Source organism: Mytilus edulis, chromosome 3, assembly GCF_963676685.1.
Source record: "Mytilus edulis chromosome 3, xbMytEdul2.2, whole genome shotgun sequence".
Taxonomy (NCBI): domain Eukaryota; kingdom Metazoa; phylum Mollusca; class Bivalvia; order Mytilida; family Mytilidae; genus Mytilus; species Mytilus edulis.
The window spans coordinates 82,423,521-82,449,862 of NC_092346.1; the positions used below are offsets into that span (position 1 = coordinate 82,423,521).

At 32.6% G+C, this 26,342-nt stretch overlaps 1 protein-coding gene across 1 annotated transcript in view; it reads left to right on the forward strand.

Annotated features, from left to right (window-relative positions):
* Window positions 1–6,497, forward strand: part of LOC139514534 (uncharacterized) — a 29,962-nt gene extending 23,465 nt beyond the window's left edge. The window contains exons 8-11 of the mRNA XM_071303900.1: window positions 802–981; window positions 3,761–3,823; window positions 5,391–5,488; window positions 5,781–6,497. Of these exons, the coding sequence (XP_071160001.1) occupies window positions 802–981; window positions 3,761–3,823; window positions 5,391–5,488; window positions 5,781–5,828 (389 nt within the window). The 3' untranslated portion in view covers window positions 5,829–6,497. The remainder of the gene's footprint in view (window positions 1–801; window positions 982–3,760; window positions 3,824–5,390; window positions 5,489–5,780) is intronic.
* The last annotated feature ends 19,845 nt before the right edge of the window (window positions 6,498–26,342 follow it).

Genomic DNA, 26,342 nt, shown 5'->3' on the forward strand with positions numbered 1-26,342 from the left:
TTATGACATATTGTTTTCGTTTCTTTTCCTCACAAAAAGACAATACACTCTTAAACCATTCATATACACAGGGAGATAATTTGCTAACTTGTTTAAGAAGTATATCTACAGTGAAAAACAAGCATGTCAATTTACGATTGTGAGATCAAAAAAAATAATTAATGATAAAATGTTATAGGGCATTTTTTTCTCTTACATGTAAAACACGTGATATTTTATCAATTATCAATTATATCAATTGCCAGTCGCAAATCATTTTTTTTTAAATTTCCTCTGCAATCACACAGTCAAATGTTTTGAGGCTTGCCATTAAAATGATTGGCATGTTTTTCTAAAAACAGGGGGAAAATTATCTATAAGAGAAGATCTACATTTGTAACAATATATCTGAAATTAAACTTTATTGCGTTTATAGTTTTCTTTAAAATATTTAACAGCTAAGTTGAAAGTTACTGAAAACTATACTGAAATAAGCCAAAGTTCACGTAATGAGCAGGGAACTTTGTAATGGAGTTACATGTATATGGCTTTTAATTGTTTTTATTATGTTAAACTATAAAACTATAAATTGGACGTATTCATTGCTATCCTCCCCTTACAAAACTGTTGTATCTAACCAAAATTCCACTATTTCTGATTTAATATTTAAGTCATATATATTTTGCGAAATAAGAGTCAAAAAGCCGGGAAAAAAAGTTCGAAATGAAAATAATGCTGATACATATCGTGCGTCGGACCAGAAAGCTCTTTTGGATAAAGTTTTGAAAAGCAGGGATGTATAAATACTTTATTTTGTTGTAGAAGTAGACATGAACCGTGTTCAAGTTCCAGACACACGCGAGTACAAGGATGATTCCACTCAGCATATCACAGAAACCAAAGACAAAGAAGAAAGAACCTGTTCCCAAGAAAATATTGATATAAATGTTCATGCACAAAACCTCATCCAACAGGAACGTAGCAGTATTCAAGTGACACCAGGTATTGACATTTGGTTGTATATTTGTTTAGGCTGTTGTCATTGTTTTAATCAGCTTAAGACAAGACTTACCATAAACTACTCCACCGTATGAGATATGTGTCTTCTGGTAAATTAAAAAGATTTTGTTTCTAAATGACGAATAACTTATAAAATCATTCTGATACCTTTAGGTTTGAACATCATTACTAGAAGGTTTTGAAGTATTTTAACCGTTAAAGCACGCATTTTCCTCTATCAAATTATAGGAAAAAAAAATAATTCTTACATCCATTTTGCTAGCATTCTACATAGTATATATTTCCTTAAAAACACATCGTTGAGTCCAAATAACAAGTCCCTGTTTTTAACCACACAATATCAACAATTTAGTGAAATGACTGAAGGTTTTAGTTAACTTTTTATATTTATAATTTCATAACAATAAAACCAATTAAAACATAAATTTACGTATTTTATTTTATTAATTATATTATGAAATAGTTGTCATGATTACAATTCAACCAAGGCTTGAATTGATTGAATAATTAATGTTATTCTAAAATCATGATTTGAAGCAGGTTATATCCCTTGTAGTGAAAGAGATCTGCTTCGTAGTAATGTGAGATCAGATCAACAATGAGTAAACGATTAGCGGTTTTTACTCCCTGTTTAACTAAATATAATGTTTGGTATAATTGAACATAAAATGTATTCTCAATTTTTGGCTTTCATTATTCTGTGTTGTTATTTTAACCTAGTTTTAAATATAGAAATGTTTGTAAATATAAGTTTCAGCTTGTTTTCTTTTTACTTCTTAGCATTGCTATTGACTGTAGCTTATCAATAATTATACCATTATATTTCCTATTAAGAGACATGACTTACATTCCAATTGTTGTTTTATCAGATTCGAGCTTTCAGAAGTGAGTTTCTAGAAAGTCCCATAGTGACAAAAGTCAAGTTGATCATTTAAAGCGACCTTTGCTGTCAAATTCATGTTCACATATTTGACTCCAATTCTTAAACTATGATTTATGACATACTGAAACGTAAATCGAAATTAAAAAAAAGGTCGGAAATAAACAATTTACAAGGTATGGGCTCGATAATATGTATCATTATTTCGTGTGTACTTTAATCTAAATGTCATCTAATGACTATCGAGTTGACATTCGAAGCCTTCCAACAGTCATATAAGCGATATTAACATGAATGTAGATATAAATAGAAAGCGAACTCTTGCAATTAAATTTTTCAAGGTCTGTTTAATTTCATTGTTTACGTTAAAAATGTATGTGAATCATCGTTTTTACTTGTATAAAATACAGTTTTGTAGATTGAATCAGTCGAATAATTGATTTACCTTTGTTTCACTTTTAATGTTGACATTCGTTTCCTTTTATTAACTGAGCACGAAAATGCCTTGTAATATCATGTTGTAATATTCCCGATATGTGAAAATAAATGTATAAAGTTCGAGATTGCGTGTTAGTTTCGTAAGCACGTCTTTGTTTGTGATATCCTGTGGTATCTGTCGTTGGTGGAATATGTTTTTTCTGCGGTTTGCATGTCGAATCTTATATGGGGACGGAGTCCCCAATAACAGTAGAAAATTCAATAAAAAAAAAATACGGGAAAATTTCCCGAATTTTTCATTGTACTAATGAACTCAAAATCGGTCAAATTTTTTTTGTCGTGTTTTGAAATCCCGGACCTGCGCAGAAATGTACAATGTACTTCCTTTTTCCGGTCTCGTTTGTATGAAACTTTGAGTAAAATATATATTTATCAGTCTAGTATAAAATTGGAAGGAACGCGCAATACCAATTTCATTTTTAATAATTCCTTGATATGAAAAAACGTTACCTGATGATAGCGTTTCTTTGTTTACATTACATATGACGTCATAATTTAAATAACGTCACAACTAAATCCCTTACAACAGAACCAAAATCGGAAACGTTGCGGTATTTCCGTTTCTTTTTTTTAAACAAATATTTAAGTTACAAAAAAATAATTCATACAGACTTCGTCCCCATTTACAGGTAATGCCTGCCTCATATTATTGTATGTTAGTGGGTTTCTCTGTGATGAATGTGTGTGTTTGTGCTGCATTTCTGTCATGCAATGTTGTCAATAAACCGATATTTTTTTAATAATGTCGTTAAGTGGGATGTTTGGCAAGCCATTATACCAGGTTCAACCCAACATTTTTTCTTAAAGTATCCTATACGAAGACAGGAATATGGAAGTTGTTATTTAATAGTTCGTTTCTAAGTAAGTTGGTGTTTGTTTTTGTTACACTTCCGTGTTCCTGATGTTACTGTTGTTTTCCTCTAATAATTGATGTGTTTCCCTTAGGTTTAGGATGTAACCTGGATTTGTTTTCTCTCAACCGATTTATGAACACCGGTATAAAAGCGAATTAATTGTTCCCTATATCACTTTCATTAATGATTGAACGAAAACACTTTTTTATCTTATTTTTTTTAAATATTTAAACAGAAAAATATAAGTTCAGGTATGAACGAGATTTTATCCTGCCTTTTTTAAACTGTGTCTCCTTATATATTACTATATGTGGATTTTTAATTCGTATTAATTTCCCATTTACTGATAATCATTTATCAAAGCATTAATTTCATTTGTTTGGTAAATAAAAGAGAGCAACAAAAAAATGTCATACATTTTACAAACCGTGCTGATAATTCAATTATATAATAGCATACAAAGGTGCCTTTTCAACACTATGATTTATCAAGTACAAATGTCTAATCCTTATGTTTAATTGTATTTCAGGAGAAAGTGACACACTTTCAAGAAGTGATGAAATAAATAATAGACCTAGTGAGAACAGCAGAGGTAATATTTAAAATTGATGAACATAAGATAAAAGAGAAAAAATAATAATTTGATTGAAAACAAAAACTTAGCAAATGTTGCTTCGAAGGTAAACAATAGACATTGTCTGAGTCGTACTCTAGAACAGCTTCTCACTAAATTCCTATATGAAGATTCAAGACTGTGATTCCGTTGAACCTTGAACAAGATAGTTTTGTGCATATTTTACATTAACTGTTTGAAAAAGATAGATATTGACAATTCATTTAGAAAGTAAATTTATAACCCAAGACACTAACATATATGAAATTTAAAACAATCACTACCATCAAATTGTTTTTAGATGATTTGTAACTTCAACCAAAGAAGCAGAACTCCTATGAAACTTCTTCAAGATCTTAATATTTTTTATTGACAATAATTTTATCACGTTTTGAGGACGAGTTTAAAAAAAAACAATCGCCATTCCATGCACACCAACAGTTATACTGTTATTGCCAAGTTGTTCCTATATTCGTATTAAGTGTAATAATTGTTAATTTATGCATCATTGCCATTTTGTTTTGTTTCTTCTGTTACCTATTCTGACATTGGACTTCTTTTGAAATGAATTTATCTGTGCGTATTGATGTTTGTTTGTATATTCTACATTGAAAAGGTATAGGGGGAGGGATATTATATCACCGAACATGTTTAACCGGTCGTATTTTTGCGCTTGTCCCAAGTCAAGATCCGCTGGCGTTTGTTAGTCTTGTATTTTTTTTTAAATTTTATTTAATTTATATGTTTCGGAGTTTAGTGAGACGACCATTCTGATTTAAATAGAAAACATTTTTGATAAAGGGGCAAGCTTAAGCCCGTCTTCGGTCGCAGGTGTTTATAGATATGTTGAAGACGCACTGGTGGTCTTTAGCTGTTTCTGCTATTTCGTAAGGTTGCCGTCTCTTCGACACTTTTCACATTATCAATTATAATTCAATGTGTATAAAACAAACATGCTGAGCCGGATTTTCAACGTACTAGTTCACTAGTTATCAGTTCGTAAGAAGTGTCAGCTTACCCTACCTGGACACATTATTCTGACTCCTTGGTGTCGTATTCTTAGCGGAGAAGATGAAAATGCCACTTTTCAAGTCTTTGGTTTGAACTAATCAAGTATCGTACCCACTAACTTCTGTATCCGATGCGAACATGCTATAATGAGACCATAAAGGCGGTAATGAAGCTATTGAACACAGGATTCCATGTGGTACAGTTAAAAACATCAATTTTAAATATTTTAAGCGTCATTCAGATGGTATACTAGTATAGGAGTTTATAAAAGAGGGACGAAAGATACCTTAGGGACAGTCAAACTCATAAATCGAAGATAAAATGACAACGCCATGGCTAAAAATGGACAAACAGAACTAGAGTTGATCTCAGTTGCTCCGGAAGGGTAAGCAGATCCTGCTCCTTATGTGGCACCCGTGTACATATAAATGTACATGTAAATTCATGCATTCTTATTATTTATGTTACCAACTAATATTGTTGCACTCATTTGAAAATGACAATATAATTTTTCAAACATTAAATCTTATTTAAGATAACACCAATGAGGAAAATTATTTAGAAGAACCTGATAATATGGATTTACCACGGATCGGTCATGGAACGAGCCCACTTAACATCTCAGCGGTTAAGGCAAGTTTACATCTTACGTTATGTCAAGAAAAGCCCTTTTCCCCCTGATTTATTTGTTATGGATCATATGTTATACTTGTAAGTAAAAAATGAAAAGAAATGCAATTTGAATGAGTCAATACGTTTGATTATTTTCCGTGTATACCTTATGTACGTTTTTTGTTTTGTTTTCAAAATAATAGATAGTCAATTTGAACAACTGTACTGATTTAAATACTTTTAAACATCTTATATATAATATTGTATAAAAAGTAGCAATTCTAATTAATTTTACCTATTCTCTTTTAATTAGGTACTTAAGCCATCACTAGGAAAAACGACACCTATATATGACGCTTAGATCTAAGATACCACAACTAATGATGTTTTCAATGACATTTTTTGAATAAAAATCATTTACACGTGATCATCCTTTGAAAAACATATAGTTAAGAAAAACAATTTAAACTCAGATTTGTGTTGGCTGATTTTCTGTTGTACAGTGATGATTTCTGTAGGATGCAGATACCACTAAAGATTATAAAATTATGTTGTCTACTCGATCAGCAAATATTGATGATGGTTTTTATCAATAGTACAACAGGGTAAATTCAGAAAATGTATCTCATCATTTTTTTTATGTATTGGTCATATAATCTATCGAATTTCAATACCAAATCTCAATATAAGATTTAGAAATGCTGAAATTGTTAACATAGAGGAAAATCTATACAGCAACCGATACTGCGGTCAATTTGTATTTTGTATAAAAATTGAAATGATTTTAAAAGAATGTTGTAAAATACTGTGTTCAATAAATATGAATTCTATTTTCATTTTGTATATATAGTTGAACTGACTTTAAAAGAATGCTGTATGCTAATATGTTCAATACATATAAATTGTACTACGAGTTTGCTTTGATCAGTTTTGCCAGTACATCTTGTAACCACAGATGTACTTTATTATAGAAATTTGTTTGTATTAAAATGTTTGATTATTTACATTAAATATAACCCCAAAATTATAATTATGGTTTATTTGTTTTTTTAATTACTTGTGAAGTTCAAAAACTGTCAATGACAATCACTCTATGGAAATTCCTGTGTAATCAACATAAGGATGATCAGAACAGCGAAACGTGAAGAAAAAAAAATGTGCAATATAAAACTAGAACCTGTGTCGTTTAACTTGGTGTATATGAATATTTAACAAAGGACACTCTCTAACATTTTTGAAAAGAATAGAATCCATGACAAAAATCTGTTTTTTCATCTTGTATTTCTGGTCATTTAGCACCATCATCTTTAGTTTGCTCAAACACAAAGAGGAAAACAAAATTTCTCCTTTAAGGGCAATCACTCCTATGTTTTGAGATTGTAACACATTGAGCAATGCTATACTCATATTTTGACTTTTATTTATTATGTCTTTTTTGTTCATGCATTGTTTTGAATATAACGGAATTTGATTCGACTGACATATAAGTGAGAGGTTTAGCGCTATAAAACCAGGTTCAAGCCACCATTTTATACATTTGAAAATGCATGTACCAAGTTATGAATATAACAGTTGTTGTCCATTGTGTTTTGTAATTTGATTTTGCCATTTCATTAGGGACTTTACGATTGAATTTTGAGTTCGTGTATTTGTGATTTTACTTTTTTCCTATAAAGAGTAAGTCTACTAAACTGGCTGACCATTTTAAGATTATAACACAATGATGCCTGCTCTAACCCTATTTTTGACATTTATACTTATTATGTCTGTTTGTTTTATTCACACATTGTCAATATTATGGAATTTCATGCATTTTTAATACAGGTGAGAGGTTTAGCTAGCTATAAAAAGTAAAATCACAAAATACTAAATTGGTACAGGCATTTTCAGATGTAGGACCTGGTTTTATAGCGCTAAACCTCTCACTTGTATGACAGTGGCATCAAATTCCATTATGTTTACAACGATGCGTGAACAAAACAGACATACATCTTCTTGCATCAGACTCGGACTTCTATTGAACTGAATTTTAATGTGCGTATTGTTATGCGTTTACTTTTCTGCATTGGCTAGAGGTATAGGTGGAGGGTTGAGCTCTCATAAACATGTTTAACCGCGCCGCATGTTTTGCGCCTGTCCCAAGTCAGGAGCCTCTGGCCTTTGTTAGTCTTGTATTATTTTTAATTTTAGTTTCTTGTGTACAATTTGGAGTTTAGTATGGCGTTCATTATCACTGAACTAGTATATATATTTGTTTAGGGGCCAGTTGAAGGACGCCTCCGGGTGCGGGAATTTCTCGCTGCATTGAAGACCTGTTGGTGACCTTCTGCTGTTATCTTCTCTGTGGTCGGGTTGTCGTCTCTTTGACACATTCCCAATTTCCGTTCTCAATTTTATAATAGGTAAAATTATCAAAATTAGGGGTATAGCAGTCATCACCGTGTCACAATCTCAATCAGAACAAGAACAGACAAAAATCCAACAAAGAAGCACAAAAAGCATATATCAAATTACACAACCACAATCATTGCTTTTTCAAAATGATTATAGAACAATAACATAATGGCATCATAATAGAGCAGTAACATAATAGCGGGATGTATACAAGTACATAGCCACGTCATATGTTAAATAACACACACAAAGTCACACGTACAAAGTAAACACGCAAATGTTAAGATGATACAAACTACACATTGACGGGATGTATAGTACCAAGTCACGTCAAATGGATATCACCGAAAACAGACCAAACAGTAAAAGTAATATTAATAATTGAAAAAAAGACAAATAAAAGAACTTTATAACATGTTATTAAGATGTCAAACAATGTCAGAACGTCGAATCTATACACCAAGATTATCATGTATTATTTGTGAAGTTGATACGGAATATTTATTAGCAAGGTCGTGGTACCTTCCGATGAATGTAACATTATTTTTAATATAAGGGAAAGGGCGAACACACCCTGGTTCATCAACTTTCTGTTCAGACACCAAGATCAATCCAACATTTTTTACATAAGAAAATGAATGTACCATTTTAGAAATAAGTCAGTTGTTATCCATTCGTTTGATGTGTTTGAGCTTTTGATATTTCCATTTGATTACAGACTTCCCGTTTTTTAATATTGTACAGAGTTCTGTATACTAGTTATTCTACTTTTTGTAATTTAAAGTAAATCGTTATCTATTTCAATTTTCTATCATATATGACAAAACGTAAAAATCATTTTGAAGGGCAATAAGGAGTCGTCTGACCATTTCCTCCATGTTGTTTACATTGTAGAGATTGTTTTGCTGGTCAATTTTACATAGCTAAGTTTATATCTGTTTATTCTATTTTAAGATACGGGTGAATCTTGAAAACCGCTTCGGACGTCCAAAATTAATGTTTAAAACTTAAACATTTGACTATACAAGATCTTTTAAACATTACAAAATTGATATGACTCATCTGTGGTATTTTAAAAAGTCAGTATAACAGATCCGCGAGTTTCGAATCCGGAGTTTCAACAGATTTTGTCTTAGATGCATGATATTTTTCATTTGTTGTCAGTAACTGCAAGTACTCTCAGATCTGTACTTGGTGTCTTTTTGTTTTTGGGATGTGCAGGTGCCCGGTCACGTCCATTTGTGTTTTAAGCCTTTTTCAACTGTTTTTCTTGTACTGTTATACCACTGTCCCAGGTTAGGGGAGGGTTTGGATCCCGATAACATGGTCAAACTCGCCACATCCTATATGCATGTACCTGTCCCAAGTCAGGAAACTGTAATTCACTGGTTGACGTTTGTGTATTTGTTATATGTTTTTCGTTCATTATCTCCCAATAATTCTATTAATATAGGGAGGACAGTGGCGGATTTACCGCGGGCACAGGGGGCACGGCCCCCTAGTTCAAGTCATAAAAAAATATATAACATATTTGTATTGCTACTGAATCTTCTTATCTTAAGCGGAAATTAATCACAGCTTGATTTGACTTCTTAAACTGGCCATTAATTAATACCATGCGTGATTTATGACAACTTATTGGTGGGTGTGTAAATATTGACACCTGTAATGTAAAATACATTTACATGTTGATTGGAATAGTACAATTTTTTATTGGTTTATAATACAATACAGATTCCCAGGTGAAACTTCTGATCAGTGTTTTAATTAGGGATAGGTACAAACTGAAATATATGTTTAATCTTGATTAATATAATAGTCCCAGGTTTAATGTCGATAATGTTGGTATACATCTTTATTTGGGTATCTCCAAACTACAGTACATCACAATAACATTTCTTGTGAATGTATGTTTTTTCCTCTCCCAAACTGTCTTTTTGTAAATTAAGTAACAATTTATTTCAACTATTTATTTTTTAAAACCATACAAGATTTGTTTTTTTAAACGGAATGTCGTATTTCCTTCCCCTCTTATTTTCAAGGGAAATCGACCAATTGTGTATCATAATCGGGGACTTATATATTTCTCTATACATTTCCAACCATACAATTATTATTGTTTATTTTTCTTGTTTCAATTGCCATGAACATGTATGTAGTAGGTCACCATTTATAAGGACATAAAGGTGTTTTACAGTTATTAGAATAAGGTGCAAAGTAGTAAGGCAAGGCAAAAGTATAGATACAAGAATATAGAGGTGATGAAATATGAAGAACATATTGATTGATTGTTGGTTGTTTAACACCCAGTGGCAGATATTTGATGCGTGTTTAGGACGAATATAATAAAGATCAATTGGCAGGAATAAAAAGGCATAAATTGAAATAGTAAAAAAAGATTAAAAAGGTATAGAAATATAGAAACGACGATCTACCCCCTCCCCCTAAAAATTTAGTTAAAAAAACCCTCACACTCGCATAAATATAAATACATCTGTAATAAAATGTTGGTTTTATGGTAAACCTCTCCCCCCCCCTCCGACATCGAGGTTTAGGATCCGCCGCTGGAGGAGATTGAATATGGATCTAGAAACTTTCAATAATTGATCAAGACCAAAAAATCACCAGAAGATATGGTGTTTCATCTCCGTAAGGACTTCAAGCCTATTACGAAATAACTGCTATGGAAAATTAATCTTCAATGCCTACGGAGGAAACTTATGATGGACAGAAAAACAACTCGTGTTTATCAATTCAAACAACGTGGAGATTCCGACGCAAACAAAATCTGCGAAAGTGAAAATGAAGCGAACGAGCCAGAAACTTCATATGAGTATTTCTTCACAAACATTAAATGTATGAATCATTTTTCAAATTCCAAAGATGATGGATTTCTGAACTTTCTCATACCAATGAGAGCAATGATTGAAGATGTTTCGTTCGTAGAAAAATGGTAAAAAGCAGGGACATGTCCAAATATATATTGTGTTCAAATCATCGGCACTCTAGGTTAGATAAAATTAGTTTCAGAATTTTCTATTATTCAATACACTAATTTATAATATGTCAGTAATCTACTGTACTATACATGCTTATTATTTGTTAATTGCATGAAATATGCAGTTCTGTAAAATATCTGACGTCATGAACCTCTGACTTCCTGTCAATCTGAAAACCTGAATAAACCGACCCACTGCCTAAACGCAGGTGGCAGTTAGGTCCGCTGCTGTATGCCCTGGGGTAATCGGTGCCCTGAGGTAATCGGTGCCCTGAGGTAATCGTGGTAATGCGTCATTGATTAAATACGCACGAAAATATAGTTCTTATTTAGATAGATCTTAATACCAAATTTTAATGTGACCAAATACCAAAGATGTCAACAAACTTCCCAAATGATGTTATTATTTGTATTCACCGATCATTCATTTCGTATGTACGTGTAGGGTGGGGATGGCTGGTAAAATTATAAACTTTTATTTTTTATAAAAGTTCAATTAATGATCTGAAGTATTCATTCATGACAGGGTTACCTGAGGTAACCACAATTATAACAACAAATACAACCATTAAACTCAAGTCAACTGAGGTAACTTTATTTATACATCACATAAACAATACAAATCTATGAAGTCCTACATTCTAAATGAAGAAATTGTGTAATGAAAATATAAATGTATACACTAGCAAAGTATGTACTAAAAATTCTTTCATACCAGGGTAACCTGCGGTAACCCAAACAATAACAGCAAATACAACCTATTTAACTCAAGTTATTTCAAATCACCTTTACATATTATACATCACATAAACAATATAATTTCAATGAATTCCTACATAACAAAAGAAGAAAGTGGTTTAATACAGCATAAATGCATAAGGCTCCGTGTTGAAGGCCGTACTTTAACCTATAATGGTTTAATTTTTAAATTGTTATTTGGATGGAGAGTTGTCTCATTGGCACTCACACCACATCTTCCTATATCTATATACTAGCAAAGTATCTACTAAGTATTTTGTTATGACAGGGTTACCTCAGATAACCCATAAAATAGCAACAAGTATTATCCATTGATATCAAGTTAACTAAAGTCGCTTTTCCGATATATCACATAAACAATACACATCTATGAGGCCTACATGTAAAATAAAGAAATTGTTTGATTACAACATAAATGTTTTCTAATAAGCATTCTTTATAACATGGGTACCTGAGGTAACCCCAGACATAATTACAAATATAACCCACTTAACTTAACTAAAGTAAACTGATATCACCTTTACATGTACATCAAATAAACAATACAACTTTCATGAAGTCCTACATTCAAAAAAACAGAAGTTTGTTTATTACAATAAATGTAAACACTACCAAAGTATCTACGAAGTAATCATTCATGACAGGGGTACATGAGGTAACCCCAATAATTACAATAAATACAACCCATTCAACTCAAGTTAACTCAGGTTACATTTATATATACCTCGCATACACAATACAAATCTATGAAGTCCTACATTTTAGATTAAGAAATTGAGTCATTACAGCATAAATGCATATACCAACAAATTATCTACGAAGTATTCTTTCATAACAGAGATACCTCATGTTATTTCAAAAATAACAACAAATATAATCCATTCAAATTAAGTTAACTAAAGTCGCCTTCCCTGAATATCATATAAACAATACTTATCTATGAAGTCCAAAATGAAAAAGTAAATGGTTTATTACAAGTTAAATGTATACTCTGGAAAACTATCTACGACGTATTCTTACGTGACAGGGTTACCTCAGATAACCAAAACAATCACAACAAAGATAACCCATCTAACTCAAGTTCACTCAGGTTACCTTTAAATATATATACATCACATAAACAATACAAATCTATGAAGTCCTACATTTCAAATTAAACAATTGTGTACTTTCAATATGAATGTATACACTAGCAAAGTATCAACTAAGAATTCTTTCATAGCAGGGTTACCTGAGGTAACCAAAACAATAACAGCAAATACAACCTATTTAACTCAAGTTAATTCAGATCACCTTTACATATACATCACATAAAAAATATAACTTCAAAGAATTCCTACATTAAAAATGAAGAGGTTGGTTTATTACACCATAAATGCATTTACTGGCAAAGTATCTACTAAATACTCTGTCATGCACGGTTACCTCAGGTAACTCATAAAATAGAAAAAAGTATTATCCATTCATATCAAGTTAACTTAAGTCGCCTTTCCAATATATCACATACACAATACCCATCTATGAAGTCCTACATTTCAAATAAAGAAATTGTTTGATTACAACATAAATGATTACACTAGCAAACTATCTAAAAAGCATTCTTCATAACATGGGTAACATGGGTACCTGAGGTAACCCAGACATAATTACAAATATAACCCACATAACTGAAGTTAACTGAGGTCACCTTTACATATGCATCACATAAACAATACAACTTTCACGAAGTCCTACATTCAAAATAAAAAAGTTTGTTTATTACAATTAATGTAAACACTAGCAAAGTGTCTACGAAGGATTCATTCATTACAGGGTTACCTCAGGTAACCATAACAATAATAACAAAGATAACCCATCTTACTCAAGTTAACTGAGGTCACCTTTATATATATATACATGACATAAACAATACAACTTTCATGTAGTCCTTCATTTGAAATAAAGAAGTTTGTTTATTACAATTAATGTAAACAATAGCCAAGTATCTACAAAGAATTCATTCATTACAGGGTTACCTCAGGTAACCCAATAATAACAACAAATACAACCCATATAACTCAAGTAAACTCAGGTATCACCTTTAAATATATATGCATCACATAAACCATACAAATCTATGAAGTCCTACATTTTTAAATTAAGAAATTGTGAAATTCAAATATAAATGTATACACTTACAAATTATATACTAAGAATTCTTTCATAGCAGGGTTACCTGAGGTAACCAATACAAAAACAACAAAAACAACCTACTTAACTCAAGTTAATTCAGATCACCTTTACATATACCACGGTGGGTATGGTTGTCCTGCGAGAGAATGTACTGTGCTGGTGATTTGGTCCTGACGGGTGCTGGTGGGTCCTGATTCTGTGCTGGTGGGTTTGTTTACATTGTATCAGAACGGCAATAAAACGACTGTTTTGTTGCTTAATTTTTCTCTGATGTGTCATAAGTACCATGCAAAGTATATTACAACAATATTATATTGCAAAAGTCGTGCAAGTTCGTTAAACGGAATTGTCCTGACGCTGTGCTGGTGATAAGAAAAACGGTCCTGGTTCTGTGCTTCTATGTCCTGGTTCTGTGCTTTTATATTTTAGTTAAAAGTGGCATATATTCAGGATCATTGATGCTGTACTGTTATTGACTAATTAGCTGTTGTCTGCTTTCTTGAAATTGATATTGTTGTGAATCTGTTTACTGTTATTATGAGAGAAAAAATACCCCTATTTTTTTTTTAATTAACTGTAATCTTTTTTATTGGCCTGTTAATGGAACCCTTCTTGCCCCTTTTAAGATAAGAAAATATGTTTACGACTTTCGGGATTACGATCATTTTGCAAGATCACCAAAATACGTTGTAGTTTATACAATACTTATATAAAGTAGATGATGTGGTATGTTTGTTGTCAATGGACAAATTTCCATAAGAAACCAAAGGAAGTATGTGTTAACAACCATACGTCATCGTACGACCTTCAACAATAACCCATAAAATAAGAATGTAAAAGGGTTAACATAAAAATTGAGAGCAAAAATATAGAACAAAGGACTTTCTGAGCGTTTGAATCATGTCTATTGCAGCTTAAAACAGATTTGTTTGTGAACAATTGAGTGCTGACTATAAGAATGACAATAGTATTGCGGGTTTGTTTGTTTGGTGTTTTTTGGGGGTGGGGGGGGGGGATGGGAATAAGTTAGAGCGAGGTTACAGTGAAAGCTTGGAATAGTTTCCTGTAAGATTTAAACGTTGCATTGTAAAAGAAAAAATGTATCTTATAGCTGTTAAGAATCACTTGCTGTTAGATTTTTCCAACATATTTTTTTTTTGTCTAAACGGTTATCAGGTATTTTTTTTTTCGAAAGTTCGATAGAACGCTAAAAAAATCACTAGTCTATGAAAGGGCAGGCTAGAATATGTCAGAGAATGAAGACGAGATAACATAGAGAACACTAACAAAATTAAGATTTCTTAGCTTTTTCATTTCAAAATAAATATTTTTGATAAAGAATTACGGGGGAGGAAGTGAACAATGTGTCCTTCTTTTCTATATTTAAATATTTTTCATGAATAAAAATAAAATGTGCCTTGATTATAATTGAAAATGAGTTAATGGAAAAAATACCCAACTAAAATACACTTTTATTTTGATATTGGAAATATCACTAAACTTTTAAGTTTTGTGTGTCAAACACACCATCTCTGTAGTAATGACTCCTTACTAAGATATTTCACTTCATTCATTTTTTTTCCTGCATTTTTTTTTATTTGTGAATTCATAGAATTATCATATTATAATGTAGCCTTAATTTATATTAAAAAAAAAACTGAATCTAAAGCCAGATATATCAAACAGTTTTGTTTCCATCTATCCGTTTTCAGGATATTATATTTTAAGCAATTTAAGATTGTGACCCTCACAGTTTCCATTCACCACAAATATTCTCGTTACAACGAATCATTTTAAATACAAAAATACGTGTTGCAGCCTTTTGTTTATCTATTAATATATGTATACGGATAAAGTTATGAAAGGCAGCAGGGTCATCAGGGTGAGGAGTCCATGTCATCTGAAATAAATGCTAAGCATAGATCTAGAAAGCGACAGAGATAATCATGACATTAAAAAAGTCTCTTCTTTTCGACTTTTTTTCGAACAAATCAACACATAAAATGAATTATATAGTATTGTGGAATTTTTAACTTATTTTAGATACTATAAATTGTTATCTGATATTGGACGAAAGATGTTGCCCTTTTATGTTATTATGTAATACAAGTTCAGATCATTTGAAAACACATATTAAACAGCCGAATGGATGCACAAGACCTAAAATAGGAGTTATAGATCCTGTTGGCAACAATTATCTGGCTAACTGTATTGATTTTGTAACATTTGTTTCAAATATGACCAACTTCTTATCCAAAATCACCAGCACCGTATCAGGACCCACCAGCACAATGACAGGACCCACCAGCACAGTATCAGGACATGAATAAATTGAGAAAATGCTAAATTTTAATAAATTGCAATGTTTTTTCACAAAATTGTTTTGTCGTGTGGATTGCGGTATAGAAAGCGGACTCAATGAGGATTTTTGTTTTATTTTTTCAGTTCGAGATTTTCTGAAAATGGGCATTTTTGTGTTACACTTACTGAAACAGTTTAGAGGGTCAATTTTTTAATGGTTTATATATGAACCCATAAGAAACGAAATTAAAAAATCTCAACTGTTTTCTTCCATTTTTTATGAGTGAAAACGTCAAAAATCATGATTTTCGTCTTTGTTTACATTTTTTCATTGATCACCAGCACCCGTCAGGACCGAATCACCAGCACAGTACGTTCTCTCGCAGGACAACCATACCCACCGTGTATACATCACATAAACAATATTACTTTAATGAATTCCTACATCAAAAATGAAGAAGTTGATTTATTACACCATAAATGGATATACTAGCAAAGTATCTACTAAATATTCTGTCATGACAGGTTACCTCAGGTAACCCATGAAATAGAAACAAGTATTATCCATTTGTATCAAGTTAACTTAAGTCGCCTTTCAGAAATATCACATAAACAATTCACATCTATGAAGTCCTACATTTAAAATAAAGAAATTGTCCGATTACAACATAAATGTTTACACTAGCAAACTATCTAAAAAGCATTCTTCATAACATGGGTACCTGAGGTAACCCTAGACATAATTACAAATATAACCCACTTAACTGAAGTAAACTGAGGTCACCTTTACATGTGCATCACATAAACAATACAACTTTCATGAAGTCCTACATTTAAAATAAAGAAGTGTGTTTATTACAATTAATGTAAACACTAGCAAAGTTTCTACGAAGGATTCATTCATAACAGGGTTACCTGAGGTAATCATAACAATAACAAAAAAGATAACCCATCTAACTCAAGTTAACTGAGGTCACCTTTTAATATATATACATCACATAAACAATACAAATCTATGAAGTCCTACATTTCAAATTAAAACATTGTGGAATTACAATACAAATGTATACACTAGCAAAGTATCTACTAAGAATTCTTTCATAGCAGGGTTACCTGAGGTTACCAATACAATAACAACAATATAACCTATTTAACTCAAGTTAATTCAAATCATCTTTCCATATGCATCACATAATCAATATAACTTTAATGAATTCCTACATTTAAAAAGAAGAAGTTGGTTTATTACACCATAAATGGATATACTAGCAAAGTATCTACTAAATATTCTGTAATGACAGGGTTACCTCAGGTAACCCTTGAAAAAGAAACAAGTATTATCCATTCATATCAAGTTAACTTAAGTCGCCTTTCAGAAATATCACATAAAAAATACACATCTATGAAGTCCTACATTTAAAATAAACAAATTGTCCGATTACAACATGAATGTTTACACTAGCAAACTATCTCAAAAGCATTCTTCATAACAGGGGTACCTGAAGTAACCCAAGACATAATTACAAATATAACTCATTTAACTGAAGTTAACTGAGGTCACCTTTACATGTGCATCACACAAACAATACAACTTTTATGAAGTCCTACATTTAAAATAAAGAAGTTTGTTTATTTCAATTAATGTAAACACTAGCAAAGTGTCTACGAAGGATTCATTCATTACAGGGTTACCTCAGGTAACCATAACAATAATAACAAAGATAACCCATCTTACTCAAGAAAACTGAGGTCACCTTTATATATATACATCACATAAACAATACAAATCTATAAAGTACTACATTTCAAATAAAAAAACTGTCGAATTGCAATATAAATGTATACACAAGCAAAGTATCTACTAAGAATTCTTTCATAGCATGGTTACCTGAGGTAACAAATACAATAACAACAAATACAACCTATCTAACTCAAGTAAATTCAAATCACCTTTACATATACATCACATAAACAATATAACTTAAATGAATTCCTACATTAAAAATGAAGAAGTTGATTTATTACACCATAAATGCATATACCAGCAAAGTATCTACTAAATATTCTGTCATCACAGGTTACCTCAGGTAACCCATGAAATGGCAACATGTATTATCAATTCATATCAAGTTAACTTAAGTCGCCTTTCAGATATATCACATAAACAATACACATCTATGAAGTCCTACATTTAAAATAAAGAAATTGTGCCATTACAACATAAATGTTTACACTAGCAAACTATCTCAAAAGCATTCTTCATAACATGGGTACCCGAGGTAACCCAAGACATAATTACAAATATAACCCACCTAACTGAAGTTAACTGAGGCCACCTGAACATGTGCATCACATAACAATACAAGTTTCGTGAAGTCCTACATTTGAAATAAAGAAGTTTGTTTATTACAATTAATGTAAACAATAGCAAAATATCTACATAGAATTCATTCATTACAGGGTTACCCCAGGTAACCCAATAATAACAACAAATACAACCCATATAACTCAAGTTAACTCAGGTATCACCTTTATGAAGTCCTACATTTCTAAATTAAGAAATTGTGTAATTAGAATATAAATGTATACACTTACAAAGTATATACTAAGAATTCTTTCATAGCAGGGTTACCTGAGGTAACCAATACAAAAACAACAAAAACAAACTATTTAACTCAAGTTAATTAAGATCACCTTTACATATACATCACATAAACAATATAACTTTAATGAATTCCTAAATTAAAAATAAAGAAGATGATTTATTACACCATAATTGGATATACTGGCAAAGTATCTACTAAATATGCTGTCATGACAGGGTTACCTCAGGTAACCCATGAAATAGAAACAAGTTTTATCCATTCACATCAAGTTAAGTTAAGTCGCCTTTCAGAAATATCAAACAATACACATCTATGAAGTCCTACATTTAAAATAAAGATATTGTCCGATTATAACATAAATGTTTACACTAGCAAACTATCTCAAAAGCATTCTTCATAACATGGGTACCTGAGGTAACCCCAGACATAACTATAAATATAACCCACTTAACTGGAGTTATTTGAGATCACCTTTACATATATATCCCATAAACAATATAACTTCAATGAAGTCCTACATTCAAAATGAATAAATTAGTTTATTACAATTAATGTAAAGACTAGCAAAGTATCTACGAATTATTCATTCATGACAGGGTTACCTCAGGTAACCCCAATTATAACACCAAATACAACCCATTTAACTCAAGTGAACTCATGTAACATTTACATATAATCGCATAAACAATACAAATCTATGAAGTCCTACATTTTAAATTAATAAATTGTGTAATTACAGCATAAATGCATATACCAGCAAAGTATCTACGAAGTATTCTTTCATAACAGGACTACCTCAGGTAATCCAAAAAATAACAACAAATATAATCGATTCAAATCAAATTAACATAAGGTTGCAGTCTTGTTAATGACTCCTCCATAGGCTTACATGCAAAACAGCTGATCTTAGAAAAAAAATTCATGTTCATATCATCTATGTACCAAAGTGAAATTGTGATTTAATTGAAAAAAGGGGGTCTTGCCACGAAGAATAAAACGTTACGCAATCGTGAAGTCAACTCATTTTTTTTCTACTTTCTGTTTGCTATTTTTACTAGACCTCACCACTTCAAGTAAACATGATATCCTTCCACTTTCCTGGAATGATATCCCCAAAAGATGCAAGATTTTTTAAAAAGTCTATATTTATTTTTCCATTCACCATAAACCTATAAACAAACAGAAAAAAATGAGTTCAGAAAAAAATTCAGTCTACTAAATTATCTGTAAATCTCTTTCTTGTCTATCTTTATGAATAACCTGACCATGAACAGTTGTACAGTGGTTCAATGAGGTAACCTGACCATGCACAAGAGTACAATGGTTCCCTGAGGTAACCTGACCACGCACAGTTGTACAGTGGTTCCCTGAGGTAACCTGACCATGCACATTAGTACAATGATTCCCTGAGGAAACCTACTATGCACAGTAGTACAATGGTTCCTGAAGTAAACTGACCAGGCACAGTAGTGTAATTGTTCCCTGAGGTAACCTGAACTTGCACAGAAGTACAATGGTTCCTTGAAGTAATCTGACCATGTACAGTAGTACCATGGTTCCCTGGGGAAACCTGACCATGCACAGTAGTAAAATGGTTCCCTGAGGTAACATGACAATGCACAGTATCACAATGGTTCCCTGAGGTAACCTGGCCATGCACAGTAGTACAGTGGTTCCCTGAGGTAACCTTTCAATGCACAGAAGTACAATGGTTCCCTGCAGTAACCTGACCATGTACAGTAGTACAATGATTCCCTTGGAAAACCTGACCATGCACAGTAGAACAATGGTCACCTGAGGTAACATGACAATGCACAGTAGTACAATGGTTCCCTGAGGTAACCTGACCAAGCACAGTAGTACTGTGGTTCCCTGAGGTAACATGACCATGTACAGTAGTAAAATGGTTCCCTGAGGTAACCTGACCATGCACAGAAGCACAATGGTTCCCTCGGTAACCTGACCATGCACAGTAGTACAATGGTTCCCTGAGGTAACATGACAATGCACAGTAGTACAATGATTCCCTGAGGTAACCTGGCCATGCACAGTAGAACAGTGGTTCCCTGAGGTTACCTGGCAATGCACAGAAGTACAATGGTTCCCTGCAGTAACCTGACCATGTACAGTAGTACAATGATTCCCTTGGGAAACCTGACCATGCACAAGAGTACAATGGTCACCTGAGGTAACACGACAATGCACAGTAGTACAATGGTTCCCTGAGGTAACCTGACCATGCACAGTAGTACTGTGGTTCCCTGAGGTAACATGACCATGTACAGTAGTACAATGGTTCCCTGAGGAAACCTGATAATGCACAGAAGCATAATGGTTCCCTGCAGTAACCTGACCATGTACAGTAGTACAATGATTCCCTTGGGAAACCTGACCATGCACAGTAGTACAATGGTTCCCTCGGTAACCTGACAATGCAAAGTAGTACAATGGTTCCCTGACATAAACTGACCATGCACAGTAGTACAATGGTTCCCTGAGGTAACATGCCTATGTACAGTAGTTCAATGGTTCCCTGAAGTAATCTGATCATGCACAGTAGTGCAATGGTTCTCTGAAGTAACCTGACCATGCACAGCAATACAGAGGTAATATTAGGTAACCTCACAATGTTCAATCATACAGAGGTGACCAGAGGTAACCTCACCATGTGAGCAATCATAGATATGATCTGAGATACAGGAAATACACAGTAATTTAGAGATGACCTAAGGTTATCTGACCATGTACAAAAGTCCACTGGAGATGTGAGGTTTTTCCTTGAAAATATCCAACATCTCTCAAATAAGATTGATTAAGACAATTAACATTTTAAAAAAGCAGTTATATACTATATAACCTGTGCTTGTAACTACGTTACTTTCTAAGTAATGTTAAATGAAAAAAAAATAGATTACTGTTCGTACTGCAATGTTTCTCTTTTTTAATACTGGTGAATTTTGATTTTGATACTCATACTAATGAATATTATGCATGAATATAGATAAGATCAGCACGTGTAGCCATAGACTGAGAGTTGTAGATTTGTAGTGTAAATATATAGATGCCGTTTATAGAATACAAAATTAGATCAGAAACATAGTTATTAAAATTGAGAAAGGAAATGGTGAACATGTCAAAGCGACAACCACCCGACCATAGAGCAGACAACAGCCGAAGGCAATCAATGGGTCTCCAATGTAGCGATAATTCCCGCAGCTGTAGGTGTCCTTCAGCTGGCCCCTAAAAATATGCATAATAGTTTAGTGATAATGGACGTCATACTAAACTCCGAATTATACACAAGAAACTAAAATTTAAAATCATACAAGCCTAACAAAGGCCAGAGGCTCCTGACTTGGGACATGCGCAAAATTGCGGCGGGGTTAAACATGTTTATGAGATCTCAACCCTCCCCCTATACATCTAGCCAGTGTAGAAAAGTAAAAGCATAACAATACGCACATTATAATTCAGTTCAAGAGAAGTCCGAGTCCAATGTCAAAAGATGTTACAAAAGAAAATAAATAAAATGACAATAGTACATAAATAACAACAGACTACTAGCAGTTAACTTACATGCCAGCTCCAGACCTCAATTAAACTGATTGAAAGATTATGTGTTCATCATATGAATATCAGGCACAATCCCTCCCGTTAGGGGTTTAGTATCATACTATCATAAAATATATAAGAACATAACCGTGTCATGCCAACAACTGTTTTTTAGAAATAGATGTGTTTAGTTCCGATTCAAAGACTCTATCGGTGAATCAATATTAAAGACAAAATATGCAATCTTTAATGACCTGACAACAGTATCGTAACTATATCCCTTTTTAATAAGTCTATTTAAAGGTTTTGTTAGTTTCTGAGGAGAATACTGACATTTTTTTTCTTTATATAGCATATTTCCATAAAAAAAATGGATGTGAAATACTAGTACCTGAACGTATAAGATGTCTGCATGTTGAGTTATATTTACGAATTATTTCCTTATACCGATGACAAAATTTAGTAAATGTTTTGACCAGTTTGTGATATCGAAAACCCTGGTGTAATAATTTTTTAGTAATACATAAATTTCTCTCGCTAAAATCTAATACGTTGTTACATATACGAAAGAATCGTACAAGTTAAGATATATAAACACTATAAGATGATGACAAGGGAACGTCACCATCTACAAATGGATAATTAACAATAGGAAATGAAAAAACATCTCTCTTATCAACAATTTTTGTATTAATCTTCCCGTTTATGATATAGATATCAAGATCGAGGAAAGGGCAGTGGTCATTGTTATCATTAGCTTTAATTAAAGTAAGTTCTACAGGATAAATTTCTTTAATATACATACGGAAGTCGTTATTATTGAGAGCCAATATATCATCCAAATATTTAAAAGTATTGTTAAATTTTTGTATCAAATATTGTTTTGATGGGTCTTTGCTAATTTAAGTCATAAATTGTAACTCATAACAATACAAAAACAGGTCCGCAATAATTGGTTCACAGTTAGTCCCCATTGGAATTCCAATAACTTGACGATATACGGAATCTCTAAAGCGAACAAAAATGTTATCAAATAAAAATTCAAGCGCATAAATAGTATCAAAGCATGTCCATTTGACATAGTTCTTTTGTTTATTGCTACTAAAAAATGATCGCAAAGAGTTTGAACATATGTGCTCGCATTCCGACTTTTTAAATGACCAGTTAATTAGGGATGTGATTTTTTTCTTAATAAGAATATGAGGCAAAGTGGTATATAGGGTAGAAAAATCAAAACTTTGAACAGATTTCGAATCACCAATATATGCATGCAATTTATCAAGTACTTCCAACGAGTTTTTGACACTCCAAAAGTAATTAATTCCACTATTATCAAAAGCCTTATTTGAACAATTTATTATCAGTTTTTTTTATTGTAACAAGTGTACTAGTAAGTAAAACAGACAATTTAGTAGTTGAACAATGGACAGTGGCGGGTCCAGGGGTGTTCTGGGTATAGGAACCCTTTTTTTTTGGAGATCAATGCATTTGAATGGAAAAATATAGTTGGAACCCCCTCCTTGTGTCCTGGATTGGGAACCCCCCCTTTTTTAAATGGATGGATCCGCCACTGCCCCTCATGCAGTCGAACAAGATGGACTGATTTTAATAATCTATCTATTAAATGTTATCATTTTCTACTTATGTTACTTTAAAAGAAGTAACCAAAATCAATATATGCGTAATCTGTTCATATGTAAGTGTCATATATTACCAAACACAATGATAGTCAAAGTTTCAACAGGACATTCACGAAACTTAGGCAGCAATCATTTCATTTTCAGGGGGGGGCTATGGTTTTTTTTTAAAGTTTGTTTCTAATTGTTCTGCCACTATATGTAATGCTTGAAATGAAAGAAAAAAATGTTTTCGACCTGTCTCCAAAAAATCCATAGCCCCCCCCCCCCCCCCCCCGAAAATCAAATGTTTGCTGCCTTAGGCATGTGTGGATAACTTTTATTCTGTAATAGTTAGTTTAAATAATTGTATATACATTTATTTACATAAATCTCTATGAAACCAGTTTTTGACAACTATTATTATAAAAGTTTAAATCGCCATTCAAAAAGTGTTTTCTTCCTTAAGTCATTTACGTTTCACTAAATAAATATCTGTTCACGTTGCAATGATCACAAAAAACCAAATATTTGGATTTTTTTTCGTGAATTATTTGTTGTAACTTATTGTAAAAAATTGTATGTGTTCCTGTTTTCTCCTATTTTTCGCACATATACTGTCAGTCGAAATAGAAAGTACAATGATGTATTTTTAGTTTATTCTATTTTTAGATCATGTTATTACTACGCATATGGGCACTATTGCCACGATTACCTGAGGGCACCGATTACCTCAGGGCATACAGCAGCGGACCTAACTGCCATCTGCTGCCTAAACCGGCCCTTTTTGACGGTCCCAGAGGTGGCCGGTTTACACAGGTTTTACTGTAATTTGAAATGGCCACAAAAAATTTGGCTGTACATTTTTCTAATAACTGCAAGTGGTCAGTACATAAAGACGATATTTGCTGTAGTGCCGCTGAACAGATTTTTGTTTTCTCGAAACTGAGATATATCCTGAACAAAAACGATCTGAACAAGATATATCTCGAATATATCCTTCTACTTTTAGAATATGTATGCCAGCTATGGCTTAGGTTCTGAAAGAACTGAGCGCTTGTAGCTTGAGGCAGCCCGAATTATTAATGAACTTCCGCAATTTGCAAGCAAAGAATGACTACTTTTTGAAACATGATGAGAAATTTTGAGTTCTCGAAGAAATAGACGTTCATTATGTTTATTTCACAAAATACATAATGATAATGTTCTAGATTATCTCACGGAATGTGTCTCTGTTTAGGCAAATTATAATTATTATAAAACCATAAACCGTTCTCACTACAGAGCACCGTGATGTAGATGGGACATATTTTCTAAATCATTTTCCCTTCCTTAATTCGTGAATGGAATCTATTGCCGTTAGATATTAGGCACATCTAGTCATCTACAAATTTCAAAATTAAAATCGGGCGAAATGACATTTAATTCTTGTTACCTACTAATCGTCGCTGGGCTTCCAAAATGTTGTAATAACAAATTTAAAAAAAAAAAATTTTACAAACAGGCTTTGGAAATTCTGACAAAATGCATGCTTCCAAAATGTCGTATGTGAAGTTGAAAATTTGTGCAAACAGCTGTGAAATAAAAACTTTGACATTTCTTGATTATCTGCGAACTTAAATTATTTTCATAGAAATAAAGAAATGTACAATTATTTTATTCCCAAAATCATTATACAACGAATTTTAAGTTTTCATACAACATTTTGGAAGCAAATTTATTGATTGATTGATTGATGGTTGCTTAACGTCCATTGGCAAATATTTCATGCATATTCAGGACGAGAACAAGTTCACAATACATACAATAGGTAGGTTGTTGTAATAGAGGCCATATAGGATGATGGTCGGGGAAATTTGGACTGCTACTGGAAAATTAGGGTATATAGGATAGGGACAGAAATTTTGCCTTGCAACAGGCCACCTACGGACCCCTCAAAGAGTTGTTGCAAGGGTTCTTAACGTGCAAAGAGCGTGGCACTCTCTTTACGCGAGGCATCGGATTTAACGTCCCCCTTCTGACCGGACGTGACTGCGAACTTGATACATCCCGCACAGCCAAACGGACGCCTCACTTCGGCAAGCGTTTTACTGCCGGTCGGGAGAAGACCAAGTGACCATATTTCTATACCCCAGTCACCCTTGGGGTTGGAAGCAAATTTACAAACAACTGTCATTGGCAATTTTGTAATATGTCTTATTTCAAATGTTTTGATTGGCCTAACTGTATGCTATTTTGTAATACCAAAGATTTCCTCCCGCCCAGACCATTTATGATCATTTATGTCAAAAAGTATTTTTAGCCAAAAAAAGTCATATACGACATTTTGGAAGCCCAGCGACGTTATATATGAATATTACTTTATTTGAAATAGGATGGAAAATATATATTGCATACAAAATTACGACACTCACTTGTATGACAGTCGCATAAAACCCCATAATACTGAAAACGATGTGTGAACAAAACAAAAAAGA